The 24,461-nt window shown below is 42.5% G+C and overlaps 1 protein-coding gene across 3 annotated transcripts in view; it reads left to right on the top strand.

Annotated features, from left to right (window-relative positions):
* dnajc13 (dnaJ homolog subfamily C member 13) overlaps window positions 1-24,461 on the top strand; it is a 168,518-nt gene that overhangs the window by 16,164 nt on the left and 127,893 nt on the right. For all 3 annotated transcript variants that reach the window (XM_085989205.1, XM_085989204.1, XM_085989206.1), the window contains exons 3-6: window positions 11,847-11,922; window positions 13,336-13,485; window positions 21,771-21,812; window positions 23,598-23,798. In XM_085989205.1, coding sequence (XP_085845331.1) covers window positions 11,847-11,922; window positions 13,336-13,485; window positions 21,771-21,812; window positions 23,598-23,798 — 469 coding nt within the window. The remainder of the gene's footprint in view (window positions 1-11,846; window positions 11,923-13,335; window positions 13,486-21,770; window positions 21,813-23,597; window positions 23,799-24,461) is intronic.

The following is a 24,461-nucleotide window of genomic DNA, read 5'->3' as shown; positions in this document are numbered from 1 at the left end:
CCTCCTGTTGTCTGGTTGTCTACCACTATTCTTGTGGTAGAGCTAGAGAAATTTGCTCAGATTTATTGATTGTGGGAATGCTTTATCTACAGCATGCTGCTTTTGATGTTTAGCATTCTTGTAGCCCAGTGTAGTAGCTTTACTAGATTGCTAGCTAGTCTGCTAAGGTATGCCTGGTGCTACTCCTGACTTGCCCTTCTACAACTCCTATTTCCCTTTGAAACCGAGTTGGCCACCCGGCTTGATGGAATGAGGGATGTGCAGGAACATGAGGTTGCACATTGTGGTAGTATGCACATCTGCTGCTGGTGGCCTACAGTGCCTCATAGATGCCTAGCTTTGGGCTAGTAGATCTGTCCTTAGTCTGTCCCATTTAGCACGGCAGTAGTGCGATACATGATTTAGGAGGCCCTCACTGTCGAGACAAGACTTCATCTTCACAAGGACTGTGCAGTGGCCACTCCTACCAGTGCGCTCCAGGACGGGCGTGAGGACGAGATCAAGTAGATTACTTCCTTGTGTTGGTTTCCTCCCTACCTGACACAGCCCAGTCTGGCAGCTATGTCCTTCAGAGCTCTGTAAGTGTGGCAGACCTATCCTCAATTTTGGATTTTTTAACTTTTTCTATATTTTCATTGCAATTAAACTTTTTTAAAATGTGTTTATGGGACGTGGGCGTCGCTGGCAAGGCCAGCATTTATTGCCCATCCCTAGTTTCCCTTGAGAAGATGGTGGTGAGCCGCCTTCTTTGAACCGCTGCAGTCCGTGTGGTGAAGGTGCTCCCACAGTGCTGTTAGGGAGGGAGTTCCAGGATTTTGGAACGGCGATACAGGTCCAAGTCAGGATGGTGTGTGGCTTGGAGGGGAACTTGTAGGTGGTGATGTTCCCATGCGTCTGCTGCCCTTGTCCTTCTAAGTGGTAGAGGTCGCGGGTTTGGAAGGTGCTGTTGAAGGAGCTTTGGCGAGTTGCTGCAGTGCATCTTGTAGATGGTACACACTGCAGCCACAGTGCGCCGGTGGTGGAGGGAGTGAATGTTGAAGGTGGTGGATGGAGTGCCAATCAAGCGGGCTGCTTTATCCTGAATGGTGTCGAGCTTCTTGAGTGTTGTTGGAGCTGCACTCATCCAGGCAAGTGGAGAGTATTCCATCACACTCCTGACTTGTGCCTTGTAGGTGGTGGAAAGGCTTTGGGGAGTCAGGAGGTGAGACACTCGCCGCAGAATTCCCTGCCTCTGGCCTGCTCTTGTAGCCACAGTATTTATATGGCTGGTCCAGTTCAGTTTCTGATCAATGGTAACCCCCAGGATGTTGATAGTGGGGGATTCAGCGATGGTAATGCCATTGAATGTCAAGGGGAGATGGTTAGAGTCTCGCTTGTTGGAGATGGTCATTGCCTGGCACTTGTGTGGTGCGAATGTTACTTGGCTGGTCCAGTTCAGTTCAGGCATGTAAATACTGTGGCTACAAGAGCAGGCCCGAGGCTGGGAATTCTGCGGCAAGTGTCTCACCTCCTGACTCCCCAAAGCCTTTCCACCATCTACAAGGCACAAGTCAGGAGTGTGATGGAATACTCTCCACTTGCCTGGATGAGTGCAGCTCCAACAACACCAGCAATAGGGGATCGACAGACTGGTGAAATGGGCAGACACATGGCAGGTGCAATTTAATGTGCACAAGTGTGAAGTGATGCACTTTGGGAGCAACAACATGGAGAGGCAGTATAATCTAAATGGTATTTTGAGGGGGTGGGGGGGGGCGCAAGAGCAGAAGGACCTGGGATGCATATTCACAAATCTTCAAAGGTAGCAGGGCAAGTTGATAAGGTGGTTAAGAAAGCGAATGGGAAACATGGCTTTGTAAATGGCGGCATTGAATACAAAAACAAGGAATTCATGCTAAACCGTTACAAATCACTGGTTAGGCCTCAGCTGGAGTATTGGGCACCACACTTCCGGAAGGATGTCGAGTCCTTGGAGAGGGTGCAAAGGAGGTTTACCAGGGACGAGGGACTTCAGTTATGTGGAGAGATTGGAGAAGCTGGAATTGTTCACCTTTTGAGCAGAGAAGGTTAAAGGGAGACCTAATAGAGGTATTCAAAATTAAGAGGGGTTTTGATAGAGCAAGTATGGAGAAACTGTTTCCCGTGGCAAGTGGGTCAGTAACCAGAGGTCATAGATGTAAAATAATTGCAAAAGGGAAATAAACCAAAACTTTTTCATGGAGTGTTAAGTTCTGGAACACACTACTTGAAAGGGTGGTGAAAGCAGATTCCATCGGAACTTTCCAAAGGCAATCGGACATGTTCTTGAAGGACTCATTTGCAGGACTACGGGGGGGAAAAGCTGGGGTGTGGGACTAATTGGACAGCTCTTTCCAAGAGCCAGCACAGACACGACCGGCCAAATGGCCACCTTCTGTGCTGTAAGACTATGATTCGAAGTGAGATTTGGGGCTCTGCAGTTTCTCTTCACCTGGCTGAAAGCAGTTTTGTAATTACAGGCAGGGTTTATGAGCCTTGTTCAAAATGCAGTGTAAGTCAGTGCTGATTGAAGAAGCAAGTGCACAATGGACGTGTGATTATCGTTGATGCCGTTGGAGATAATACAATGTAAACTTGTTGATGGCTATGCTGTGGTGCTGAAATTTTCTTCATTGTGTCCAGAGCTGCTGAGGTACTAAGTTGGCCAGAACTCAAGACCTGTTTCTTCCCTCCAAAGTAGAACATGTTCTTTGTAAAACTGGCCTTAATACAAAGCTGTCTGGACCATAAAAGGACTTTGGTAACATGATTACACAGCAAAATGCTAAATACTTGCTGGTGTCATCAGCTCATTGAGCTCAAGCCTTCAAGTTACAGGGCATAATTACATTGTTTAATGTGAAGCCAGACTTGGAATGGTGACACTCAATATTACAAACTCCTTGCACCTTAGTGTTAATACTCACTAAAAGTTATTTGGTCGAAAATCAAATATTATAGTTGCTTTTCCAAATGTATGCGTAACATTGTCAAATTAATGATTCACTTTGCAGAGGCCTAAGATAACTTTAATGTGCCAGACTGTAGAAACATTTATGTAGTTTGTGCAATTTAGGGAAATGATCACAATCAGTATAGTTGACGGACAAAACGGGGCTTTGCGTGCACAAAGGTATATTTGGGAACCCTCGTGCTCTGCAACGCTTCAGTAATCACAATGAAATTTAATACCTGTCTTGGAATTTGTCCTCTAGCATGCCCCACCCCCCCCCCTGTTTTCCTTCCTGATTTTTCCCCATTGTCACTGTTGGAACCAAAGCACTGGTTCGGAATGGCATCGGTTGACAGCAATCTCTTAATCCCCACTGATTTGTAGCTCATTAAATTGCAGTTGTCGTGTCAGAGGTGTGAAATGCATGATGATTATGTATTCTCTATATATTGATTTTGCAGCTGTGTGCAAGGTAGGGAATGCATGGGGATCAATAAATTGCAAATTAATGAGGATTAGAAGACTGGTGTCAATTGGCACCGTTGCAGTTCAGAACACTAAGTATTCATTATCAAGTATTTAGCTGCCTCAACATTAAGCGCTCTCCTTGCTAGATGAAAATCGGGCGAGTTATTAAATGACAACTCTTACTGTAAACAGCTAAGTGCATGGCAACTCGTACTAAGTGCAGTAAACTTAACAATTTAAAATGTACAATTTTTAAACATGCACCCATTTAACACCTTGTACAGTTTCTAACAATTGGTTCATCTCTGAACAGTGCTGCTATAGAACTTGTGTTCGAATGCTACAGAATTCTAGGCCTCCTGAGTATATGTGCACTTCTCTCAAGCCTTGTTGATGCATTTATCCTGTGAGCTGATTAACATGTTTGGCTGGCAGAACAATTGTCATATTTACTAATACTTGCTGTGCCCAAGCAACATTCCACAAGAATTTGTGATCTGAAGTATGCTGTATTGAGCAGAGTTTAGAGGAACATTGTGCTTGAATTCAAATAGCTTAACCTTTAGTAGCCACTAATTCACTCACTTGGATAAAAATACTCGGCATTTCAGCTTAGTGGGAGGAGTCAAACGCTGCCCATTCTCAGTATCTCTTCGAAGAGCTGAACTTGTGATTCATGGACTTGAACCTGGAAGGAACTCTTTTGTTTCTACTAGTAGCAGTTTTATGTAAAAGAAGCCAAATGTGATTCTTGAAGGAGGCAGATGGATTGCATCGTATGTGGGGGAATAATTAAATGTTTAAAATCTTGAGGTAGTGGGGCTGAATGACAAAATGCTTAAATACCTATTTATTGGAAATATCCGGCTTTCCTATCCATCTCTTGATTTGAATTTCTTTCGACCAATTAGAATGGATGCAGAATTTATGGCATTTTGCAAGAGATGTGTAGGGCTCGCAGAGTTAGTTGCATCTACGCAACACAACGGCGTCTTTACTGCATCCCTCTGTCCGGTACTACGAGCAGTTGGCTTTGATATGTAACTCAGCAGTATTAACTTAAAATGCAGCATGGGCTCCCTGGATGGCTTGGCAAATTTTACCTGGAAACAAATGAGCCAGACAGACCAGTAGAGTCCCATATTTTGTGCAGAGTTAGCTGAAAGCTGGAGCAGCAGTAGGTATGGGAACATCTTTAGAGAAGGAAAATCACACACAAGTTCCTGTTCCTAAATTCCAGTGCAGGATGATTGTGTGTGGGGTTGGCAGCCCTATAGTAAAATAGCCTGCCAATATTCAGTCAAGTCGAATTACATAGGATATACGGCACAGAAACAGGCCATTTGGCCCAACCAGTCTATGCCGATGTTCACGCTCCACTCGAGCCTCCTCCCGTCTTTCCTCATCTAACTCTGTCAGCATAACCCTCTATTCCCTTCTCCCTCCATATGCTTGTCTAGCCTCCCCTTAAATGCATCTATACGATTCGCTTCAACCACTCCGTGGTAGTGAGTTCCACATTCTCACCACCCTTTGGGTAAAGGAGTTTCTTCTGAATTCCCTGTTGGATTTCTTGGTGACTATCTTATATTGACGGCCTCTAGTTATGCTCTTCCCCACAAGTGGAAACATTCTCTCTCTATTCACTATCAAAACCTTTCATAATTTTAAAGACCTCTGTTGAGTCTGTGTTCCAAATGTAGTTATGCTGAATAACTGGACACAGACAACAGAATACTTAAACAGGTCTTTAGTAATTGAGGGTCAGGGTTGAACTGAAATACAAACTGCTCCACAGGGTTTATATACCGGTGTGGTCACCACCGGTACTACAATATACAGGAGCCATCAGAAAGTAGTTCATCACCTTAAGGTAGTCTCTTAAGGTGGTACAGGTTACATACACTACAACCTCTATTAGGTCACCCCTCAGCCTTTTTTCAAGAGAAAAGAGACCCAGCCTGTTCGTCCTTTCCTGATATGTATACCCTCGCATTTCTGGTATCATCCTTGTAAATCTTCTCTGCACCCTCTCTAGTGCCTATATCCTTTTTGTAATATGGCGACCAGAACTGTACGCAGCACTCACAAGTGTGGCCTAACCAAGGTTTGATACAGGTTTAGCATAACTTCCCTACTTTTCAATTCTATCCCTCTAGAAATAAACCCCAAGTACTTTTTTTATGGCCTTGCTAACCTGTATCGTAACTTTTAGTGATTTGTGTACTTGTACTCGGAGATCCCTTTGCTCCTCTACCCCACCTAGACTCGTGACCTCCCTATTCTTCCTACCAAATTGTAATACCTCACATTTGTCAGTGTTGAACTTCATTTGCCAATTATATGCCCATTCTGCAAGTTTATTAATGTCCTCCTGTAATTTGTTGCAGTCTTCCTCCATATTGACTCTTCCCTCCACACCCCCCCCCCCCCCCAAAAAACATTGGTGTCATCTGCAAATTTAGAAATTGTTTTTGATTCCATAGTCTAAATCGTTAATGTAAATTGTGAACAGTAGTGGTCCCAGCACTGATCCTTGTGGAACACCACTACCAACCTTCTGCCACTGTGAATAGCTACCCTTTACCCCTACACTCTGCTTTCTCTCTTGAAGCCAGCTAGCTAGCCATTCTGCTACTTGTCCCCTGACTCCACATTCTCTGTCCTTGTTCATTAGTATTAAGGGGTACCTTATCGAAGGCCTTTTGAAAATCTAGATGAATTACATCTACTACCTTACCCTTGTCTACTCTCTGTTACCACTTCAAAAAATTCAATGAGGTTGGTCAAGCAAGACTTTCCCTTTTTGAAATCCATGCTGACTTTGCCTTATTTTTGGTTTCTAGTTCTGTTTTCTCCTTTTTAGTAGGGATTCCATTATTTTTCCTACCACCGATGTTAAGCTGACTGGTCTATAATTCCCTGGACATGTTCCATCACCCTTCTTGAATATAGGTATTGCGTTAGCTATCAGTCAGTCTACTGGCACTACACCTTTTTCTAACGAATTATTAAATATGCTTAGTAATGCCCCTGCTATCTCTCCACTAGATTCTTTTAAAATGCAATCCATCTGGACCAGGGATTTTATCATCTTTGAGTTTAATTAGTTTATTTAATATATCCTCTCTATTTTAAATGCACTTATCTCATTTCTAATCTCATCATCCAATGTCATGTCCACCTGTTCTATCTCCCTGGTAAATACTGAAGCAAAATAATTATTTAATATTTCTGCCATCATCGTTGCCTTAATTGCCCTATTCTCAACCCAACCTTTTTTTATTGATGTGCCTGTGAAATATTTTACTGTTTTTTGTTTTATGTTCCTTGATAATTTAATTTCATAGTTTCTCTTTGCCTTCCTAATTTTTTTTTTTGACTTCTCTCCTAATCTCTTATTCTCTCTTATGCACTCCATGTACTTAAATGCCTCTGTCCTCAATTGTTCCCTTATGGCTTTATTCATCCATGGAGTCTCATTAGTATTTAGTTTGTTCTTTTAACAGAATATATTGTTCCTGCACTCTGTTGAACACTGTTTTAAATGTTTCCTGTTGCTGTTCTACGTCGTTGTTTGCCAATATTGTTGCCCATTTTATTTCCCAAGTTCTATTCTCAGCCCCTCCAATCTATTAACCTGGTTTTCGTCATACTTATGTCCTTCTCAATTATCATCTTAAAGCGTATTATATTATGGTCACTATTGCCTAGATGTTCCCCTACTTTTACTTCTCTAGTGCCAAGTGGACAAGGTACCTGTTGCCTGTGGGACTGTAATATAGCAAAGGATCAATGCCTCAAGGAGCAGAGAAACCACACTATTCATAGAATCGTATAATCATACAGCACAGAAGGTGGCCAGTAGGCCCATCGTGCCTCTGCCAGTTCTGTGAAAGAGCTCTCCAATTAGTCCCACTCCCCTGTTCTTTCCCCATAGCCATGCAAGTTTTTCCTTTTCAAGTATATATCGAATTCCTTTTTGAAAGTTGCTATTGAATCTGCTTCCACTACTCTTTCACAAGCGCATTCCACACCATTAGAACTTGTTGCGTAAAAATAAAGTAAAAAATTCTCCTCATTTCTCTTTTTCCCCCCCCCCCGGATATTTTTGCCAATTATCTTGGATCTGTGTCGTCTGGTTACCAACCCTCCTGCCAGTGGAAACGGTTTCTATGTATCTGCTCTTATCAAAAGTCTCAATTTTGAGCACCTCTATTAAATCTCACCTTAACCTACTTTGCTCTAAGGAGAACCATCCCAGCTTCTCTCGTCCCTCCACATAACGGAAGTTTCTCATCCCTGGTACCATTCTGGTAAATCTCTTCTGCACGCTCTCCAAGGTCTTGACAACCTTCCTAAAGTGTGGTGCCCAGAATTGAACACGGTTTATAAAGGTTTAACATAACTTCCTTGCTTTTGTACTCTGTCTATAAAGCCAAGGATCCCATGTTTTAACAGCTTTATCAACTTGTCCTGCCATCTTCAAAGATTTGTGTATCTGTTCCTGCACTCCCTTTCAAATTGTACCATTTCATTTATATTGCCACCTCATTTTTCCTTCCCAAATGCATCACTTCACACTTCTCTGCATTAAATTTCATCTGCCATGTCTCTGCCCATATCTCAAGTCTCTGTCCTCCTGAAGTCTGCTACTGTCCTCCTCACTGCTACATTTCCAAGTTTTTGTCATCTGCGGACTTTGAAATTATGTCCCCTACACCCAAGCCTAGGTCATAAATATACATCAAGCAGAGCAACAACTTGTATTTATATAGCGCCTTTAACATAGTAAAATGTCCCAAGGAGCTGCACAGCAGTATTTTAAGATGAAAAAATTTGACAGGGATAAATCAGGGCAGGTAACCAAAAGCTTGGTCAAAGAGGTAGGTCTTAAGGAGCATCTTAAAGGAGGAAAGCGAGGCTGAGAGGTTTAGGCAGGGAATTCCAGAGCTTGGGGCCTAGGCAACAGAAGGCACGGCCACCAAAAGTTGAGCGATTTATATAAAATCAGGGATGCTCGAGGGCAGAGTTAGAGTGGGCAGAGTTAGAGTGGTCATAATACCGACCCCTGGGGGACACCACTGCATACTCCCCTCCAGTCTGATAAGCCACTGTTCACCACTGCTCTGTTTCTTGGCCAATTTTGTATCCACGCTGCCATTGCACCTTTAATCCTATTGGCTTCAATTATGCTTTGCTAACATTTATTATGTGGCACTTTATCAAAGCCTTCCAAAAGTTCATATACACATCAACTGCACTACCTTCATCCATCTTTATTTCATTGCAGAACTCAATCAAATTTCAATCACCATTTGCCTTTAACAAATCCATGTTGCCTGTCATTTATGAACCCATGTCCTTCCAAGTGACAATTAATTTTGTCCTGGATAATGATCTCCAGAAGTTTCCCCACCACTGATAGTGGGCTGACATTGAACAGATACAGTTATAGAACATGAATATAACATGACTGTTAAATATAAAGTGAGTAGAACAATTTAATAAAAACAAATTGCACAGCATCTGAAACAAAACTGGGAACTGGTGGCAATAATTCATTGCGAGGAGCCAGATGTAGTAGGGATAACTGAAACATGGCTGTATTTAAAAAAAGGACTGGCACTTAAATATTGCAGGATGTAGTATATTTAGTATAGGGAAGGAAAAAGGAGGTGGGGTAGCTGTACTAATTAGAGATAATATGTAGGTGGAAAAAAGGGATATAACTAACGAGATAAACAGAATCCATATGGATTGCGATGAAGGTTAAGAAGGGATTGATCATGCTAATAGGGGTATTTACTGATCACCTAATGGTGGAAGGGAAGTGGAGAAAGAAGTATGTAAGCAAATCTATGAAATGAGTAAAAGACATACAATAAGAATCATGGGAGATTTCAACTACCCCCAAATAAAGAAGAATGGGTAGGGGTACAGGAAAAGGGAATGGAGTTCTGTGTGTTCAGGACTCTTTTCTTACCCAGTACATAGGTCCAACAAGAGAGGAATCACTGCTGGATCTAGTAATGGGCAATGAACCAGAGCAGATAAGAGAAGCAAGGGTAGGGGAGCATCTAGGCAATAGCGATCTCACCATAAGATTTAAAATAATGATTGAGAAAGACATGCGTACTAACATGGGGGGGGGGAGCAAATTTTGAGTGGAGGAGAATGGAACTATGGAAAGTAAAATGGGGGAAAAAAATGTTGACACAGAACAGCAGCAGGAAATATTTAAAAAGGGGATCAGTAGTTCAGGAGAAATTTATTCTGCGAACACACTAGCCAATAATGAAATACCATAGGTGAATAAAGAGATGAGGGTAAAATTGAAACTAAAGAAAAAGGCATACACTTAAGTACATGGACAATAAAGGAGAGGATGACAAAAGGGAATACGAAGAGGTTAGGAAAGCATTCAAAAACAATTTTGGGAAAGCCAAGAGAAACTACAAAATTAAATTATCAAGGCATATAAAAAGAAATAGTAAAGTATTCTACAGACAAAGAGCAAAAGAAAAATCAGGTTCGGGATAGGGCCACTAAGGGCTGCATAAAATAAACTTGCAGGTAACGACAGCGAAATGGAACAAATATTGAACAGTTACTTTGCCTTGGTATTTAGGGAGACTAACGATGGACGTGACATTGGAAGAAGAGATCAAAAAAGATATAAAGACATTTAAGAGAAAGGGGGAGATAATTGATAAACTAATCAAACTTTGAGAGGATGAAACCCCAGTGCTTCCACCCATAATAAAATCAGTTAAAGATGGCAGAAGCAGTATTGTATAATTTTTTTAAATTAGTATTCATTAGCAAAGGGAATAGTGCCAGAGGACAGCTAATGTTGTATCTCCCTTTTTAATGTCGGTGCTGGGAAAGATAATGGAACCCTTATATAATATCAGCACAGATTTCAAAAGGGAAGGTCATGCAAGAGTAATGTAGTAGATGTAATCTGTGTGGATTTTCAAACGGCTTTGGATAAGGTATCGCATAGTAAACTCCTGACTAAGGTCCACATGTGGAGTCGGGACAAGTAGCAGAATGGATAGCAAGCTGGCTACAAAACAAAACACTAGGGTTTAAGGTTAGTTACTCAGACTGGCTAAAGATGGGAAGTGGTGTTCCACAAGGATCAGTGCTGGGATCACTTCACCATTTACAATCGATTTTGATCTCTTGTAATGAAGTACAATTTCAAAGTTTGTGGATGCCACCAAATTGGGGGGTATAGTTAATACTGAGGAAGACTGCGACAAAATACAGAAGGTATTAATAAATATGCAGAATGTCCGGGTAATTGGCAAATTAATTTCAATGTAGATAAGTGTGAAGTGGTGCATTTGTTGGGAAGAATAAAGAGGCCATATAATCCTTGGGAAATAAATCTAAATGTGGTACAGGAGCAAAGGAATCTAGGTGTACAGTTACATACAGGAAACTTTGGTTTATCCGGAAGTTGTATGTCTGGAAACCTCGATCTAACGGCAGAAATCGGCAGCCGTTTTGTTAGTTGTTTACAAAAAAATGCTAGAAGAAAAAAAAAGTCAGTCTCTGGAAAGCCTCTCTGAAGCTGTTGCTAAGCTACAGAGACGCTTCCAAGGTACGGGCCGACTGTTTACAAGCTGTTGCTAAGCAACAGTGTTTGTTGTCAGATACGGAGATGAAAACCTCTGTATCCTTCAACATTAGCGCTGGTCTGTCCGGAAGTTTTCATAGATCGGCATCACGCCGGTCCCGTCAGTGCCGGATATCGCGAAGTTTCCTGTAAATCACTAAAGGTAGCAAAACAGGTTAATACGGCCATTATGTTAAAATGATGAAACAAGTCACTGGTTCATTTTTAGAGGGATAGAATTGAAAAGCCGATAAGTTATGTTAAACTTCTATAGAACCAGGGTTAGACCACACTGAGTACTGTGCATAGATCTGGACTCCATATTACAAAAAGGATATAGAGGCAGTGGAGAAGGTGGTGTTGCAGTGTTTGCTGGAAGACCTGAATTAGTGATTTCAGAGTGCAAGGTATTGCCTTGAGTAGAGGGTCCCACCTGAAGCATCAATCAGCTTTTTTATATCGGCTGCTGACTAATTTGGTATTTCTAGGATTTTCAGCACTTGTGCTCTATTATCTGTATTCTTGATGTTTACATGCTTCTTTTGCTATGTGGGAATGATTATGTATTAATTTGTTTTTTCTTTTTCCTTTAGTAGGTGCTCCTTCAAAGCTTAAAACTGAGGAGCCATTAAATTTTTTTAAGGAATATCACCAAGCCATTGCAGTAACTAATCACTAAAATTAATTGTTCGAATTAAGTAAAACTCCTTTTTTGAATACTGACTACTGTGTACTGATATTAAACTGTTCGTGTCCTTGTGCTTTTTTCCCCTTTAGATACAAGCGAGTCTTTTCAATTGGTACGCATGCTGTAACCACATACAATCCCAGCACCCTAGAAGTTACCAATCAGGTAATGAACGGTAGTTACCTTAGTGACACTTTGATTAGTTTTAAAGATGATTGCCTGTTTTGGTGCTGTTAAATTATATGTAATATGATTGTTTTGCACATAATGACATTTACTGACTGGAAATAATGACTCAGATTTGTCCAGGAAAAATCTATTTCCGAAAGTAGGTGAGTCATTGTCTCCCCAGCCCCTCTCCCTTTGTGCCTGACTACCCCTCCAACCACTGGCCTTTTACTGATTCGTTTGGGTGGGGTTGGGGGGGGGGGGCCTTCACTTTGGCAGTTGCTAAGTTTCTAGTTTATGTTTTGGCTAAACTTTTTTTATTACATGGGATTCTGGCATTTTTACATGTGCATTGGGCATCATAATCTGAGATTGTCTGCCACAAACTGGTGGCCTTGGCCATGACCTACCAGGGTACAGTTGCATAGGCACAAGTGGACGTTCCTGTGTAAGCTAGCCTGTGAATGTGCGCAGCTATTGGAACAGAAGCTGTTCATGCTGGATGGTTGTCCTTAATTCCAAGTTACTCCTCAAAATAATAGGGTTCAAGAGCATTTATTGTTGATGTTCACCGGCTATTAAGCATACAGTGGTGACTATTATTGACAATTACATATACTTGAGTACCACTACGGCCATACTTTGAGTTTACCAGTGAATTCAAACACTCTATAATTCTCAAACTTGGGTTCAAGAGTCACAGTCATACGGCACAGAAGGAGGCCATTCGGCCCATCGAGTCCGTGCCGACTGTTCAGACCTCCTCGAATTCCAAAGTATCTGTTCTAACTTCCACTTTTTAAGCATTTTTTTTCTACCCTGCTGCTTGAGAATTCAGTTTTTACATTACCTAATCCACATTTATCATTCAACACTGATTTAATTGTCCTGTCCTTGCAGTTCGCCGAGCATACTCCCTTAATTTGACTCGCCCGCCTTAATCCTCCGATTGATTTGAGTTTCTCGGGCAGGTGCCTTTTCAAGGCTGGAGCTAACAAAGCCAGCTTCTTTGCAATCTCTTGTTGGCTAAAGACTGTCTCTGCCTGGTATTTCTTTTAATTCCCCCTGACTAAACTGAACGTTGCTAAAACACACTTCTCCAAAATAAAGCAAACCTGTACTACATTTTCATCCTTCCTTCAACAGAAGCTCACTTAACAGGCAAAAGCTAAAAATTAATATAAAAAGAACCTTTTCCTTACAGAACGCTTCATTCTAATGGAAGCCACCTGGCTGCTGAGTTTGTATTTCTAAATCCCATAACACTTTTTTTTCTTTAGGTATAAAATTCCTTCAATGTAGCTCTACTATTGAGCATGAGGGCAGCTGCAATATACTAAGTGCATTATTTAAATTGTGTCCCAGCTCAAGAAAATGTTTTCAAACTAGTTAAACTCCTTTTCCTTGCAGTGGCCTTATGGCGATATCTGCAGCATCGGTCCTGTTGGGAGAGGACAAGGAACAGAATTCAACTTGACCTTTCGTAAAGGAAGTGGGAAAAAATCTGAAACCCTTAAATTTTCTACTGACCATAGAACAGAGTTACTAACTGAGGCACTGGTAAGTTTTACTTGAGTTTCAAAAATTCTTTACATAATGTTTGGGTGGTAAACCAAATAACTGGCTTTATTTGATTTGGATAATCAGTAAGTGTTGTATTTGTGCACGTAACAGTGTAGCTGGCATAACTTAAATGGGCACAATCATTTTAGCCAGGAGTGCTACCTTAAATTAACAGAGGAGCTATCCTTACTATTACCTGTTCTGTGTGGCATGGGGTAGGAAAGAGTGCAGTAGGTTAGAACACATCTAATGTCTCTACTTGAATTGAGCAAGATTGGCGGGATGAAATATCTCCCGCGACACCATGAAGTGCCTGTTTTAAATGGGTTCAGATATTACCCATTCAGTTTGTCTAAGTTAGTGATGGAACCTTGCTGGCAATTGTACAGGCCGTAAGGATAGCTGAAGTTAGAAATGGAAATATCCTATTAATAAGCAGGATATTCCTTAACTGGAAGTCCCTGATCTATACAGAAAAGAGGAAGGCTGTTCTTTATGTTGTAAGGCTTGGTCAGAATTAGTCTGCATTACATAGCAATTGAGCCTCTGCATGCTTAGTTCCCTGAACCCCTTCAACTCGGGGAATCTTTGCAGATGCACATGGTTTAGAATTTTCGGTTCCCCAATGACATTCACGCAAACTGAGATTCTATAGAAAGATGTGCATGGGGATGGCGCTGGACAATGTTAAGTGCCAGCAGGCCCCTAAGCAATCCCTGGCATAGCTCCTTAAAGTGCTTGAAGCTGCCCCACTTTGGAGGAACGCAGTTTCTTTTTGTGATGCTGCAGGTTTCATGTTGCAGCGATTTCCCCCAAAAAAGGCAGGGAATATGCATGCCCTTGGCTATTGTCATAAGTGGGAACTGCATCCAGGATCTTCCAGATAATTGGGCCCTTGTCATTGGATGGTTAAGCAAGATATATTTTGTGTATTGACTCATTGAAACAGGTGGGTGTTTGTGACTGCATCGCCTCAAAAGAATTGAGGTTTGCTGGAATGTAGTGAGTGGTAAGGGAAAGGCTGTATGCTCTTGTATGGTGTCAGCCGATTAGATATGATATCCAGTAGGAGTTTGGTGGCGGGGCTGCAGCTGAGCGCGCGTGGGAACAGTCACAGGCCATCGGTTGGGGGGTGGGTTTTTGCAGCGATCTGGAGGAGCTTTCTGCCTACAAAAGGGGGGAGGCACTTTTGCTCCTCCTGGCCCACAAGGAAGCCTAAAATCAAATTTTTCAAACTTACTTGCTGGGCCTCTTCTGGTCCATGATCCAGCTCCTGGCAGGTCTGTCCTGACGAGGGAACAGTCACTGCTCCCCCACTCCTGCCTCCGACTACCGATGAGCTCATTGGGAGCCGATCGCCTATTTAAAGAAGGAACCCACTTCCCTCCTGTGGGTGTCCAATCACCTGCTCAAAAGAGCTTAAGATCCGGATACGACGGGAAGGCAGTGGGATCAGAGGGGGTAAGTGACTCGTCTCAGCTTAATTGCCCACCCCACCCTCCCCGGCCTGGTTTCCACCAGGCGAGGGGAGTTAAAATGCTTTCCACTGGCAGAAGCTGAGGCTGCAGCTGACAGCAGAGGATTCCGTACATGCAGCTAACCCTAAAGCAGTGAACCTCTGAGCTCGAGTTGTCTGTTGTGTGATTGCCAACAGGCATGAGGTTTGAATTTGTTAGTCTCGCTGGCATGGGAATCATTGATGCTGTGTCGGGGGGAGGATGCTGCTGCTCCTCAATCAGGGAAAAAACCCAAGCAAGTGGATGAAGGGCGAGGAATCGGCCCCCATCACTGCCATGTAGCATTGCCAACTCTGGTTGGAGGCATTCTTGGAAGATTGACGACATGACCGCCTGACCACGTTACTGCACTTACTGTGCAAAGGTGGGGTTCCCGTAGTTAAGTATCTTTGCTCGTGGTTTCGTGCCAGCAGCTGATTTGCTGCAGCGCGGATGCGCATGCCCGAATTGGTGTTATGACAAACTTTTCTCCAGAGTTGCCGACAGCAGAGATCGGGAGACGAATCACCGATTTCAGTAGACTCTTGCCGAAACTGGGTGGGTTGGAAACCTTACCGTCATGGCATCCAGTTTTATGCGATTGCTGGGGAAGTGGGGTTGCAAACCTTGCACAGTGCTTGCGTTTTGTTCATGTGCATTTCAATAGTTGCTTTGTGTTTTTAGTGTTCTTGTGGTGTTGTGCTGTGCTTTTGCTTTAAGATGTCTTTATTCAAAGTGGATAATTGAGCAAAAAGTGACTTTGAATTAACAGTAGACTGTACTGTAATCTACAATTTAACTACAGGTAGACCATTAGTAGCAATATCGATAGCATACAGGAAACTCTTTTTTTTTTAAATCCAGGACCGGCGTGGTGCCGGTTTATCAAAAAGTCCGGATTAGAGAGTTATAGTTAAAAGGTACGAGAGCTCCGTACACAGTAACAAATCCAGGCTTCCCTGTTGCTTAGCAACAGGTGCAAGAAGCCCAGCCACAGACCAAGTGTCCCTGTTGCTTAGCAACAAGTGCAGGAACCCCCGATTACACAGCCAAGAATCAAGAAACGGCCACTAATATGAAGAAAAACTTAACTGGACCTACTCCTGAATTTTGCCGGTTAACCGAGATTTCTGGTTGTTTGGGTGCCGGTAAATCGAGAGTTTCCTGTACTAACTTTGCCAGAGATTCTCATTTAGCAGTCAGAAGTAGAAGGGGGCTATACTTTATTATCGTTGGCCAAATCAGTTGGATCCAGATGACCCCTGATCGAATAATAACTTAAACTGGAAAATTAAGTTAATAAACCACGGGATTAGTGAGGAAAGGCTATTTGGCCCATCTTCCTTTATCCATCCAGAAACACCCTAAAGTGTTCACCCCCATTGCAGCATCCAATTGGTTCTAAAATAAGACCAGGATTTTCACCCCCACTATTCTATCTGGGAGTCCATTCCATGTCTGTTATTTTGTGCAGTTTAATTTGAAGTAATTTTCTGGGTTTATATTTGCCATACCATTTACTATCTACCTTACCTTGAAGATCAGCTCTGGGCATTTCAGCTTTGAAAAGGAATGTCCAGGTTTCTCTGGTCTCTCTTCACAACTCTGACCTGTAGCACTGGTGATCAGCCTTCTGCCTGGGGAATCCCTTCAGAAGCCTGTCTTGCACGTAGACTCATTTAGCATAGGAGGTCATTCAGCCCATCATGCCTGTGCCGGCTCTTGGAGAGAGCTATCCAATTAGTCCCACTCGCCTCTTTCCCCGTGGCCCTGCAAATTTTTCAATTTTAAGTGTATATCCACTTGGACATGATACAAGAACAAGCTTATTCTGCAATTCTTCACACTCCAACTCCTATCAGAATCTTTCTGATCTTTTATTGATAGGACTGTGAACTCAGTTCCTCTGAGCTTCAGTACGATAGCAAAATACTGCAGATGTTGGAAATCCGAAATAACAACAGAAAATGCTGGAAAAACTCCAAGTCAGGCAACATCCGTGGAGAGAAATTTGAGTTGACGTTTCGGGTTTGACCCTTCAAAACTGGAGAGAAAAGGAACTAGATCGAAGGCAGGGCTGCAATCGGACAAAAGAATAAAAGAACCAAAAGAAGTAAAAGAGATTAGAAGCTAGACGAGATGGTAATAGGCTTCCGGTCGCCTGTCATTTCAATTCACCGCTCCATTCCCACTCGGACCTCACCGTCCTTGGCCTCTTGTACTGTTCCACGGAAGCTCAACGTAAACTCGAGGAACAGCACCTCATCTTCCGATTAGGCACTCTGCAGCCTTCCGGTCTCAATATCGAGTTCAACAATTTCAGATCATAACCTCGGCCCCTATTTCATTTTCACTTGTATTTTTCCACTCCTTTCCTTTCCCCCCCCCCCCCCCCCTTTCCTTTTGTTTCTCTCTCACACCTGGCAGCTATCTTTTGCCCTGCCAGTACACTTTACACCTAATCACAGCCTATTACCATCTCGTCTAGCTTCTAATCTCTTTTACTTCTTTTGGTTCTTTTATTTTTTTGTCCGATTGCAGCCCTGCCTTCGATCTAGTTCCTTTTCTCTCCAGTTTTGAAGAAGGGTCAAACCCGAAACGTCAACTCAAATTTCTCTCCACGGATGTTGCCTGACTTGCTGAGTTTTTCCAGCATTTTCTGTTATTCCTCTGAGCTTCATCTTGTTCCTTCTGAACTCCAATATATTATACATGTTTTTTCTCTTTGCTACGCTGTCTTAAAATCTAGACTAGTTGTACCATTTTCTACAATCTTCAGGGTTTTAAAATCCAGGATTGGTGTTGCCTAATCTGATTTATGTTTATATTCTTATCTTCAACTCTGGCGGTGGTGGTTTTCTTCACCTAGGTTTCTCCATTCAGAAAAATTGTGCTTGCTGTGGTGCATTTAAGACTATGTTCTGTTGGATACAAATTACAGCTCAATCACCTGCCCTGATGACCGATGCTTCCTTCATACTTTAAGAACAGTAGTTCCAAGCATTATATGGGGCAAGTTGACTGGCTGCTTTGATAAAACATTCCTGATATCCTACAGTTTTGGCTGTATTTTACAATTCAATTTCTAAATGAACTTGCAAATTGGTTAGTATAATGCTGGGAGGGAATAATCAGTAAGTTGACGTGGTGCAAAATAGAATCATTAACCAACAGGAGCATTTCTAGAGCTGTCTTTTGAGACGTTGGCTCTATCAATGTTTTTCCTAAAAGGGATTTTGTTTGTTAGAACTTTTTTTTCGTTTTGCTTATCCTGCCAGAAAGTACTACAACTTGCCCCTTTAACGTAGTAAAATGTCCCAAGGCACTGCACAGGCGCATTATCAAACAAAATTTTACAACGAGCCACGAGATATCGGGACAAGCGACCGAAAGCTTAGTCAGAGGTAGATTTTAAGGAGCATCTTAAAGAGAGAGGTAGAAAGGTGGAGAGGTTTAGGGAGGGAATTCCAGAGCTTAAGGCCAGGCAGAGTGGTTAAGGGTTGGGGGTAGGGATTTGCAGGAGCTGAATACCTGAGCGGGGTGAAACGAAAGGAGGCATGATGACAGGAGAGAAGGGAAATGGAAGAGATGGGCTCGAGCCCAGAGCGGCAGCCAAAACACACACGTGAATGGACATGGAAACTCAAGTTACATAGGAGTGGTTACACAGCAAGATTAGGATAGATATGTCCTGGTAATAAACAGGGAATAGGAAGGAGACAATAGGAGGGAGCCCAAATTTAAAGTCAGAGGTCCTGTGATGGGATAAAGTTGACGCAGACGGTGGAGTCAGCTTGGCGGATCGATTAACTGATCTCTAGGTTTGGAGAAGGGTGTGGCGGGTGAATGAGTCCACAAGATATTTGAAGGATAGAGAATCGGAGGCACACTGAAGATATTTCCATGGAAATGAAGAGCCAGGAGGTGTGGAAAATTGGTCGCGGGGCAGAAAAACGGTGTCCAAGTTGAAGGTCACTTAAGATCCAGAGGTGGCAGAGAAATGGTAGCGACATTTGCTGGGATACTAGTGGCCCAACTGGTCTATGCCAGTGTTTATGTTCCACGCAAGCCTCCTCCCACCCCTCATCTAATCCTATCAACGTAACCTTCTATTCTTTTTTCTCATGTTTAATTATCTACCCCTTAAATGTATCTATGGTATTTGCCTCAACTACTCCTTGTGGTAGAGTTCCACTTTCTGGGTAAAGAAGTTTCCTGGCTCCTCATCTTCTCTCATTCCTCCTCCCATTATCTATCCCCCCCCCCCCCCCCCAAAACATCATAAGCCTGAACATGCTGGCCAGTTGTATGTAGCTTGTTCAAGGTTGACTTAAGCACAGACAAGAATTAAATTCTAATATGTGTGGACTCTGTCGTTCTAATTTTAGTAGAAAAAGCCTTGTGTGCTTTTATCTAATATTGAGTGTAGTTCACATGTCTATATTTACTTAACATCTACCACCATTCAGTAACCAAGGAAGTAAAACACTCGTGCACATTGCTTTTTGTCTTGCCATTTGACCCGCAAACTCTAAGGTTAAAGAGCACATGCCTACACCATGTGAAATGAGTATTGGATCACATGCCTGACGGCTGCGTCTATTACTTGTTTTTTTATTTACTACAATACAATTAAGCACATCTGGATTCCTAATTAGCCACATGTGACTAATATATTGGACAACACTGCTGTGTGGAAGAATGAAGACTCTCCAATGTAACGCTAACTCCCACTGTCCCTGCTCGATACTGTGCTGTTTGGTGCAGTCTTTCGGGCGTTAACCCCAACCTCACCCTTGGTGAAAGGTTACAAGGAGTGTTGATGCAGGAAAAAGGAAGAGTTAAAAGCAAGTTGAGGGCAGTCTTATAATCTGCGCTTGCACCAATTAGTAGGCTGCCAACCTGGTTTTACTTGAGATCCTCTCATCTATTTAAGACTTCCATCTAGTCATTCTTGACTGGATTCAAATCCAGGTCTCTGGTGAAAGGCTTGTTGCAAAGCTTTGCTCCTCAGGCCCTAAAGATTGTAAAGGTAATCGAGACCACTTTTGGAGTGTTTTGTCTCAACTGCTTTTGGTGGCAAACAGAAGAGAAAAAGATTATTGCAGATCTGGAGAGGCCCAAGGAGCTCAGTTTCAAACCAGAAGTACACGACAGCTACTGACTTCTTCCTTAAAGTCTTTTTAAAAACTCTGATCAGTCTCTTCTCTTCCTGGCTCAGTTGGTAGTACCTTTGCCTTAGAGTTAAAGAAAGACTTGAATTTCACAACCTTGGGATGTCTCAACACTTTACAACAGTGACTACACTTCAAAATACTTCATTGGCTGTAATGTAGGAAATGTGGCAGCAAATTTGTGCACAGCAAGCTCCCACAAACAGCAATGAGATGACCAGATAATCTGTTTTAGGTGTTGCTTTTGGGTTAATTATTGGCCAGAACACTGGGGGAATCTCCCCAGCTAGTGGCACTATTGCCACAGGATCTTTTACGTCCACCTGAGGGGGCAGACGGGGCCTCGGTTTAACGTCTCCTCCGAAACACAGCACCTCCGACAGTGCAGCACTCCCTCAGTACTGCATTGAAGTGCCAGCCTAGATTTCGTGCTCCAGTCTCTGGAGTGTGACTTGAACCCACAACCGCCTTGACGGTGAGAGTGCTACCCACTGAGCCAGGGCTGGCACATGGGAGAATTCTCACTCACTTTGAATAGGGCCGTGGGATATTTAATGTCATTCCTGAGCAGGAAGCTGGGACCCGAGTTTAACATCTTATTCAAAATATGGTGCCTCCGATAATGCAGCGCTCCCTCAGTACTGCACCTAAGTATCAGCTGAGATTATGTTCTCGAGATCAAAGTGAGGTTTCAATACACAACTTTATGCCTCAGCACCAAGCGTATTAACGAGTCTTAAATTGTAATTTTTCAATATGTTGGAGTTCCACCTTAACAGTTGTATTCACATGCTGTTAGTTACAGCACATTTATAATACAACTTCAACTTCAAAATACTTTGGGGGGGAAATGGCTTAAGTATAGATATGGTATGTGAATTGAGAATTTTAACTTTGAAGATTTGTCCACGCATTCACTATTGGGGACTGCTGACATAGCAGAAAGCTCTTCTTTTGACACCGGAAAACAGTTTGGGCTGATGTAATCAGGCTTTATCGCCTGATTTTAAAGAGCTTTTGGAACTGACTTGTGGCAAATCGCATGGTCTTTTAAAGAGGCTCTACATTCAAGATAGATGGGTTAAAGCGGGGGAAGATATTTTATCCATTTTTTTCATGATGCATATTCTTAGTAAGATTAAATACAAGAGATTGGGCTGCAGTCCCATGTGTAGGTTAGCCTTTTGGTACCTTTCAAAAGTGGCCATTCATGTGTGAATCTAGACAGTGAGTGTCGGCTGGCTATTGCCTGCAGGAAGCACGATCCTGTTCTCGCTCTTGGCCCATAAACGTGCACTTCCAGGAGAGGTCACTGTATAGTGATCGGGAATGGGAGCCCTGGTTAATTTTTTTTTTCTCTCCCCATCCCAAATGCTAAAGCCAATTGCAGTGTCCTATCACGGAGATCCGCTTGTTTGGCACAGATCAAGTGTCAGACCTGTGATCTGTCGGGTCTGCCACTGGATAAACTTGCTGAGCTAATGCAAAGTAAGTGTTAACTATGGAATGTGCCATCTTGGTGCAGATGTTTTGGTTAATCATGGTGAAAAAGAAATTGTCTCCTACATTTCTTTTGCTAATCAACTTGTGCATCTTTATTTTCATTACACAGCGATTCAGGACTGAGTTTGCAGAGGGAAAAATCACTGGAAAGGTAACTTGTCAAGAATTCTGAACGAGAACATATTTGGCATGCTGTGAATTTTTCATGCTCTTGAGTTAAGTATAGTTGAGCACCATTGTAAAATACCATTAACAAGATTAGCCTTCATTCCATTTAAATTTAGTCTCTTCTGAAAATTTCAAGTGTTGGTTCAACCTTCTAGGTCACCAGACCTTTTGCTCTGTGATTAAGCAGAATCTAAGCTTGCTCTGATATAGCTACATTTTGACTTTGTTGGGTTTGAAAGAAATTTTTGCAGGTTGTGGTTTGCCTTGTGAAGAGATGAACCATGCAACAATTTGTCTTCAGTATTTTTGCTGAATCTTGTACCAAACCAAGTGAAATAAAAACAGCAAATACTGGAAATACACAGCAACTCAACTAACATCTGAAGACATAACTGTCATAAACATGCTACAGGAAACTTTCGTTTAAACGGAGGTTAAATATCCAGAATGCTCTATCGACTGGCAAAATTCAGGAGTTGGTTCAGATAACTTTTTTTTACTTTTCGTTGCTTTTTTTCTCCATTTGTGGCTGTGCAAGCGTGTAGCTGAAGCTGTTGCTTAGCTACAGAGACGCTTGCAATCTGCGCCGACTGTTTTGAAGCTGGGTTTGTTGCTTCAGACGGAGTTCTGAGCTCCGTATGTTTTAACATTAGCGCTCGTTTCTCCGGCAGTGTTGATCGACCGGCACCAGCTCGGTCCCGTCAGTGTCGGATACCAGAAAGTTTCCTGTACCTCCTTCCTGCATACTTACTCTATTGCCATCCATCCCTCACTCCCCCATATTCTCTCCAAGCCTCTAGCATTGGTGTCCCGTCCAATGGGCTGGTGTGACTTGTGTGCTTGGGGGCATTAGATACACCTCTTTCACCTTGGATCTGGATTTTAGTCTGGCTCAGATTGATGGTGTAAAAAGTCTGGGCAGTATGCCCTCATGCAAGGACAATGATAATTCATTTCTTTGTAGTCTAACTCCACATAGCAAAATGCTTACAAATCGACACTCTGGGCTCTGAGCAAATAAAGATGGGTAAATGTGTACGATGGAATTGTTACAGCTGCAGTCGAGGTGTTATGCGGTTGCAGGTAATACATGCCCTGCAGGTACATATTCGGTGCATTGAATGTTTGCTCTCATGCTATCGAGGTTATACTGCTAACACTTTGATTTCTTTTGAAACTTGGGAGTACCACGACATACATCCTGCTATGCCTCGCATAACATTGGCCTATGCGCAATGATCTGTTTTTTTGGGTAGGCATCAATGGAGAGGGTGTGACTGAGTTTAGTGGCACAATCTGAATTTGTACTGCATTTACACATTAACTAAGTACAACAGAAGCATGCTGAGTCAGTATAGAAGCTACCCGGCATTAACCTCTGCTATACCTGATCTGGGACTGGTTGATGTTGGTAGGGGTGCCAAATGGAAAAACATTCCAATCTCTAGCACAAATATTCCTCCTTCTCAACACACTAATTCAGTATACTAAAAAAATGAAGTTCAGCATTTGCCCTGTGGCTGCTCTAATAGTTTCATTTCTGTTTTCTGTAGCTATTGAAATAGCCAGTTTAAAAAATTTTCTGCAATGCATCTTCTATTTTAAGAGCGCTTAACTTGCGAAAGTGCTAAATGGGCGTTCAACGTTTCCAATCTATATTTTGGCACAGTCTGGGGATTAGAGTTGAGCTCCCAACACTGGATAATTGTGATGTCCATCCTCACAGAATTGGTGAGACAGAAATAACACTTTGATTTCTCTTTTTAAGCGCTATAACTGTTACAAGCATCATTGGACTGATACTAGAAAGTCGGTGGTCCTTGAAGTTACACCTGGAGGGATAGATCAGATTGATCCTTCGACTAATAAAATTCTCTGTTCCTATGACTACAAAAACATTGAAGGGTTTGCGGAACTGTCTGATTATCAGGGAGGGTTTTGTGTAATTCATGGAGGATTTAGTCGATTGGTAAGTTTCTTTTTTTTGTCATTTCTTTTGATTTGCTTGTATTCACAGTAACGTGCTTATTTATACAAGTGGCAATCTAATCCCAATGTTTTTGGAGAAGTGATTTCTGTAACGATGAAGAATTTGCTTTTTCTAAAATTTCTGCAATTTATTATTTTCTTGTGTTGGAAAGGTAAACTGTGCATGTCTAGTGATATGTTGAATAACTGACCAATTTGAGCATCCACTGTATTTTGGTTTGAACTTGCAACCTCAGTGGTTAGTGACCTATCATCCTCTGTGATTTCAGCCTCCATCTCCATTCACCTTGCCCTCTATCCTGAGTTCACTGCCCTCCTGTGCTCCCTTAACCTCTCCCTCCATATAAACTCTCCTACCCATATTCACAGCCACCCTCTCGACCTTGCCATCTCACGTGGCCTCTCTACTCCCATTGTCTCAATCATAGATCAGGCCATCTCTGATCACTTCCTTGTATCTCTCTGCACTCGCATCCCTTTTCTCCCCCTCCCAACCCTGCATCTGCCCCCTGGGGCAAAAAACTTCCCCCAAGCTACTTAAAACGGCAACTGTCTATCCTTTGGCACTCCACTCACTGCAATATTTCTGCAGCTACCAATCAGCTCCATTGCATCCTCGCCTCCACCTTTTGATGCCTTTGTC

The sequence above is a fragment of the Somniosus microcephalus genome, chromosome 5, assembly GCF_052327205.1.
Source record: "Somniosus microcephalus isolate GS21.2 chromosome 5, FLI_Smic_1.0, whole genome shotgun sequence".
NCBI classification, from domain to species: Eukaryota; Metazoa; Chordata; class Chondrichthyes; order Squaliformes; family Somniosidae; genus Somniosus; species Somniosus microcephalus.
The sequence above is the reverse complement of the archived record's forward strand: the minus strand, read 5'-3'. Positions and strand labels throughout refer to the sequence as shown.